Genomic DNA, 7163 nt, shown 5'->3' on the forward strand with positions numbered 1-7163 from the left:
CCCCCCCCCCCCCCCCCCCCCCCCCACCCCAAAAAAAAAAAAAAAAAAAAGTTTTTCAGCCCCAAACTAAAATTAAAAGTTCAAAGCTTTCTTCAGCAAACTAAGCATTAAAGCTTAATTTTGATATTTCAAATTTCTCAAAAAACCATAACCGCAATGACTAGGTGAAGCTCATTTACTATCAGCCAATAAATCATTAGAATTTGCATTCCAAATTAGCCAAAGTACTATTAGAATATAAGAACTAAATCGCTACTTTTTTTTATTTACAGATTCTTGTTGAATTAATTACCTTAGGGTTAGTGAGGTGGGCATTCCGGCGGAATTCAGATGCAACGGGAGAGTGGAGGTTGCATGTGCGGAAGACCTCGAACGTCCTGCGGCGAGCATTCCCCAGGCTCGTCGAGTTCGGTGGAACCTTAAAGTTCTTGATCATATGAGAGCTGTGTTGGAGCCGAAGAGGAGAACAAGAAGCTCAACAAGAAGAGAAAGGTATATTGAACTGCGCGCTCTGTCACGGATGATGCTAACTGCAGCTTGAGCTTCTGTAATGGCTTCTTATTGGTTTTTTTTTTTTTTTTGAAAGGCTTCTTATTGGTTTTTGGTTCGTTGTGGATAATACATGGCTGCAAAATTGAAAAAAAAAAAAGAAGAAAAAAAAACACACACAATAAAATAAAATTAAAATTTGTATTCCAATGGTGGCATGGTGTCACTGCATAAATTTCGCTTTTCAGTAATATAAATAACACAAAGAGTTAATACCTCCATTGGTCCTCCGAGTATTAGCGATATACCAGTGGTGGTCCCTCGTCTTTAAAACGACCAGGACTCGTCCTCTATCTTTTTCAAAATAACCATCTGTGGTCCTCTTGTAGAAACGGTGTCAAATTGACGTTAAAAATGAGGGTAAACTTGTCATTTTCATGTATTTCATGTTTAAGTCTGTGATTTTCGCCCAATCTGAACCCTAACCTCAAGTTTTCCAGTTCTCTCGCAAATGGAGGCTTCGTATGGCAAACAATTACCTTATTATAATCCTTCTTAAATAATCCATCTTGATTCGTAGCTTCACTGGTTCGCCGAGCAACATCCTCGTCAACACACCACTTCACTGCCGGCAGCCAACTTCGACAAGAGGGAGGGAGAGAAGAGGGGGAAGGCATCACCACTGCCGGATTGGCCAGCTGCCGGAGCTTCACTGTGTTGGTGCTTCGTCACCGAGAGGGAAAAAGCTCGCCTTTGTTGGTATAGGTGAATTTTCATTATTGGTGACGACAGCTTTGGATACTCCCTAGCTCCAAATATTGTAGATCTAACTCTGACATTTGTACTGCCCATTTCAATTGCAAGTTTAAACTCACTGGACATGCCCATTGACAGCTCACACTGCTCTTCAGCTATTCCAAGTGCCTTGCATACCTCACTTCTACAGTTTGCTAATGTCTTAAAATTCTCAGGGGTCAGAAGTATAGTCAAGCATTCATATTGTCATCAGGCCATGGAATTCAAGATTCGGGCAGCTTGAACTAATGTGTTTGACAAGGTCCACACACGCAGATGGTTCAACACTAGATTTAGTTTCTTCTCTACTTGTATTTATTACTTGAACGAAAACCTTCAATGGCTTCCTTCTGGAAGCTGTGGAGCTTTGTCGACGAGCTCTTGGACATAATTTTCGCCGAAATTACGGTAGCCAGAGTCGTAAACTTGGCAGATAAGGGAGGCTGGCTTCGTCTTGCTCACGGCGACCACCCGAATCCGATTGGACTGGCGGCCGCAGCATTCGCCGGCCTGCTTCACCCGCTGCAGAACTGATCGATCGCAGCGCCCTAGATGTCACGCCGTCTATGGCGAGAGAGGCCATTCCTGATGCTGACGGTTGTGGTGAATCTTCATTCCCTTCTTTCTCGATCTTTCCTGTTACTGTTCCTGCTGCTTCTTGGTTGTTCTCTTGGGCGAAGGAATTTGGGGGAAATTCATCCATGTCAATACGTCATATAGCTTAAGGATGAAATAATTGTAATACCAATTTTGCCCTCAACAATTAACGTTCAATTGTCACCCAACCTAACGGAGGACCACAGGTGGTTATTTTGGAAATGACAGAGGACGAGTCCTGGTCGTTTTAAAGACGAAGGATTACCACTGGTATATCGCTAATACTCGGAGGACTAATGGAGGTATTAACTCATAACACAAATAAAAAAGGCAAAAGGGTCAAATAGGCCCATGTACTACCATTGATTGTTCATCTAGCACCATGAACTAAAATATGGTCCATCTAGGTCATTATACTCTTAATAATTTTTCATCTAGCATTTTTAGCCTATTTCAAACAAGTTATCCATCTAATTTGATGACATGGAAAAATAAAATTAGAAAAAATGATGACATGTTATTTATGTGGATGTTTTGGATGATTTCTACCCTATTTCATTAATGAAAAAAATAATTTCTTGCAATGGAATAGGGTAGAAATCAAAATTGCTATATAAAGTTTTAAGCATTAATATCACTTTTGGTCCCACGACTTTTGAGTTTTATCAATTTTGGTGCACAACTTTAAATTTTTTCAATTTTGGTCCCTAACTTTATAATTTTTATCAGTTTTGGTCCTTCCGGCCAAATTGACGGTGAAATGTTGTCGAATTTTATATTTTAAGGGTAAAATCGTCATCTCAATGAAACGTCTTCATTATCTAAACAAAATCACTGTAAAATCATATTTATAGGTGTTCTATCGACGCAAATAATGGGGAAGACAGACAGAAACTAGATAGAGATCTATGAGATTTATAGCATCGACGATTGACAGATCCTTATTTTTCTCTTAATATGATTTTTCTTTTGTTTAGATATTGAAGATCTTTCTTTGGGATAATGATTTTGTCCTTAAAATATAAAATTATGCAACATTTTGCCATCAATTTGGCCGGAAGGACCAAAACTAATAAAAATAACAAAGTTAGGTACCAAAATTGAAAAAATTTAAAGTTGTGCACCAAAAGTGATAAGACCTCAAAAGTCGTTGGACCAAAAATGATACTCCCTCCGTCCCATTTTACTTGTCTTACTTTCCTTTTTAGTTTGTCTCAAAATAGTGTCCTCTTTCCAAAATTGAACATAACTATCATTCTACATTTCCCAATTTACCCTTTTGACTTTTCAACTTTTTAGACCATTAAAATGAAGTAAGTACAATTGTACTTTGTACAAATAACACCTACTTTTGAATGACAAAATTGGAAAGTTAGTATCATTTGTTATGTTGTATTAAAAATCATGCAAAAAGTAAATGAGACAAACAATTAGGGACGGAGGGAGTATTAGTTCAAGTTTTAACTACAATGTATGTATAGCGGGGTATTCTCTATCGTTCGACAATGAGATTTCATGGAAATCAATATATGAAAATTAAATTATTTTTATAATAACTTAAGATATTGTATTGGGTAAATTTTATTTTATTTTAAAAATAAATTAATATTTTTGAATTTTTGGATAATTGAATAACTTAAGATATGGTATTTTTGGATGATTTCCTGCAATGAAATAGGGCAGAGATCAAAGTTGCTATATAAAGTTTCAACTACAGTGTACAGTGTATGTATAGCGAGCTATTCAATGTCGTTCAACAATGAGATTCCATTAAAATCGATATATGAAAATTAAATTATTTTTTAAAAAATAATAAAATTTACCCAATACAATATCTTAAATTATTATATTTAATTTTCATATATCGATTTTCATGGAATTTCATTGCCGAACAATTTTGAATACCCCACCATACATACACAGTAGTGCAGTACACTGTAGTTAAAACATTATATAACAACTTTGATTTGTACCATATTTATTTGCAAGAAATCATTTTCTTCGTTAATGAAATAGGGTAAAATCATCCAAAACATCCACATAAATAACATGTCATCATTTTTTCTAATTATATTTTTCCATGTCATCAAATTAGATGGGTAACTTGTTAGAAATAGGCTAAAAATGCTAGATGAAAAATTATTAAGAGTATAATGGCCTAGATGGACCATATTTTAGTTCATGGTGCTAGATGAACAATCAATGGTAGTACATGGGCCTATTTGACCCTTTTGTCAATAAAAAATGGTAAACTAATACCGTGACACAATAAAAATAATGTTTCGTCACTTTTTTTGGATTAACTCTTTAAAAATAATGAGATTAATCTTTATTCCTACCGGGTGTCACTAGACCACAAAGTCTGTATACTATTGATAAATCATGAAAGATCTTAGTAATAAAACTTATGTATTTATATTAATATCTGCATACACAACATGCATACAATTTTATAATATCGTAAGTTATAATTGAGTGTAACCAAATTTTTTTCATGATTTAAGTGTCAATAAATTGGTTAACCCATTACTAATTAATGAATAAATTTTACTACTAATCAAAAGATAATACATCAAAGAGAACAAATTTGTAAAGAAATTATATGAAGGATTTATAGCATTGCTCATTAAATTTTCAATAATATGCCTAAAGAAAGAAAGTCCATTATTTAAAGGAACGAGACGATGGCCAAACGGTCCCTACAAAAAAAAAATATGTAAAAACCGCATTAAGTAATTCACGGTGTACATTTTTGGAAAAGGCACAGTGGATTTGTTGTTCTCCATCTCCATCAGTCCATCGCCATTAATGTCCGTGTAGTTTCTCTCTCCTCATTCGCCCCTGCAGACCGGAGGAACAAACGACGTCGCATACTCAGGTACGAGAACGAGAGCGTGAAGAAAAGAAATCATCAAATCTCAAATCGAAACGTCCCCACCTCCCCAACAATCTAGGGTTTCTTCTTTCTTCTTCCGAGGGCACTCTGTCCGAATAAAAAAGAGAAGGAACGACGCCGTACCAGGAGAACACGGAGCAGCATGGATCCAGTGCCGTCGAGCGCTGCTCATGGGAACCTCGATGAACATATAGCTCAGCTCATGCAGTGCAAGCCCCTGTCCGAACAAGAGGTGCCTCAATTTTTATTCGGACATTTATTTAATTGTTTCGTTAAGATTGATATTTCAGATCCGGATTCTTCATTTCCTTTTTGCTTTTCCTCGGTTTTTACAATTCATATTGGAATGAAACTTTTGAATTTGTAACCTGAGTGTATGCATTAATTATCGCTTTCTTACATAGATCCGTTGTTTATTTGATTCTGGTGGAATAAGGAAATGCTAGGAAATTCTGAGGTCAAATTTGAAATTTGTTTCATCATTTCTGTCCCATTTACCTGTCTAAATTCATATTCTAAATGGAATTTATCTTTTAGGAAGAGATTTGAGCTTTCCCACTTCCAACAGGGTGCTTACATAGAATAGATTTTAATTTTAATATAAAGTAACAAACCTGAGCTTCGAGTTGGATGTGCTGGAATCCTTAGTTGTATTTGAGACTGGAACTTTTGAGCTATTTTTTCTTTCCTCTCCTTTTGCACTCTGATGTAATGAGAGAATTCTTTGGCTATACCAATCATACACACTCTCTAGCATATTCTTCTGCATAGACTTCTTTCTTTACAAATGTTGCATTCTTTCTTACCACAGGTGCGAATGCTATGTGAGAAAGCTAAGGAAGTTCTGATGGACGAGAGCAATGTACAGGTATGCCAGTTTATGATTACCTGTGTTTTGGCCTAAACATGATAGACTTTGATTTTTCTTCACTACAAGCAGCTATTTACCAAGTTTGTTAATTGTTTCATTCAAATCATTTATGATTTTCAATAGGGCCAGGTTTTAATTTATCTAAAACCGTCTCATAGAAATGGGGTTGTCAGTTTGCAACTTTGCTTTAGACTCTAAAGGGTCAGTCTTTTCCCTTTTGCAGCCTGTGAAAAGCCCTGTGACCATATGTGGTGATATTCATGGGCAGTTTCATGATCTTGCTGAGCTCTTCCGAATTGGTGGAAAGGTACTTGCTTGCACTTAGGTATTAATGTATTATGCAATGCATTGATGAGCTATCTGCAGTCACAACTTCTCCTAGGCGCATTTAATCGTCGATCACTACTTTGTAATCTAACAATGCTTGACATATTTGTAGAAATGAGTTATTTCTGTTGGGGAAATATGCCTATTGTAGATTAAATTTTTTATAAACCATTCCCACAATTTCAAGAATATAAGCTCACTAACCATCTGCACAATGAAACATGTACGTTTCTAATTTTGTGAACAAATTCTCGCATCTGCTTGAATGGCTGATATCTTTTGGCAAACACTAATATAGTGTTCAGTCAAATTATAGCATCACTATATATTTATTAAGTCAAAATGACCAGTTAAAAATGAAATAGGAGGGTGAAGGTTAACAGATATCAGCTAGTTACACTTTCTCTTAGTGAAATCTACTATTTGATAAGTGCTCTATTGTGGATTACTCTTTTCCTGTGCACTGGAGTTCTTGCTGTTGAGTATTGCAAATATCACACGTGTGATTGCTTATGTATTGATGTCAGTCGTGTATGTTATCTGAGTTTGTCATATTTATGCTCAATACTTTTATCTTATTGGCAGTGTCCAGATACCAATTATTTGTTCATGGGAGATTATGTAGATCGTGGATACTATTCTGTTGAAACAGTAACGGTAGGTTTTACTTCACATCATAGCTTGGTGTTCAATTAAAAAATCTTCTCCTGTGAACTAGTGGTGAATATATTCTTGTTGTTTGCTTTCCAGCTTTTGGTGGCACTCAAAGTTCGCTATCCTCAACGAATTACAATCTTGAGAGGAAATCATGAAAGTCGACAGGTATACATCTGTGATCCTACCATATTTTCATTTGTTGCGTTTTTCCCTTTAACATCATTTTCACAGATCTCTTCTTTCCTACTGGCTGTATAATTTTTGGCATTTTCCTATTAGCATCACTGTGTGTATCTCATCCTTAAGTGAGTTAAATTATTGGACAAATTGGTACTCAATTATATATTGAGTCATTTATCATGATGTCGTAGTCCTAGAACGCTTCATCCCCCTTTTTGGCTTTTCCATATACTTGTTTCTCCTAACTTTATAACAGATTCAGGATCCTTTTGTCAAATTTTGATTGTGAAAACTGATGGCCTGTTTTTTTTTTTTTTTTTTTTTTTTTTTTTTTTTTTTTTTTTTTTTTTT

General features: G+C 35.5%; 2 protein-coding genes across 2 annotated transcripts in view; one reads left to right on the forward strand and one right to left on the reverse strand.

Moving 5' to 3' along the window:
- LOC116025166 (pentatricopeptide repeat-containing protein At3g42630-like) overlaps positions 1-1946 on the reverse strand; it is a 6021-nt gene extending 4075 nt beyond the window's left edge. Inside the window, exons 1-2 of the mRNA XM_031266285.1 lie at positions 766-1946; positions 293-626 (exon numbers count right to left, since the gene is read on the reverse strand). Coding sequence (XP_031122145.1) covers positions 293-436 — 144 coding nt within the window. The 5' untranslated portion in view covers positions 437-626; positions 766-1946. The remainder of the gene's footprint in view (positions 1-292; positions 627-765) is intronic.
- Positions 1947-4609: 2663 nt separating this feature from the next.
- The window catches only part of LOC116025624 (serine/threonine-protein phosphatase PP2A catalytic subunit-like), a 6010-nt gene continuing 3456 nt past the window's right edge, over positions 4610-7163 (forward strand). Inside the window, exons 1-5 of the mRNA XM_031266925.1 lie at positions 4610-5009; positions 5589-5645; positions 5872-5955; positions 6561-6632; positions 6726-6797. Coding sequence (XP_031122785.1) covers positions 4920-5009; positions 5589-5645; positions 5872-5955; positions 6561-6632; positions 6726-6797 — 375 coding nt within the window. The 5' untranslated portion in view covers positions 4610-4919. The remainder of the gene's footprint in view (positions 5010-5588; positions 5646-5871; positions 5956-6560; positions 6633-6725; positions 6798-7163) is intronic.

This window comes from Ipomoea triloba, chromosome 7 (assembly GCF_003576645.1).
Source record: "Ipomoea triloba cultivar NCNSP0323 chromosome 7, ASM357664v1".
Taxonomy (NCBI): Eukaryota; Viridiplantae; Streptophyta; class Magnoliopsida; order Solanales; family Convolvulaceae; genus Ipomoea; species Ipomoea triloba.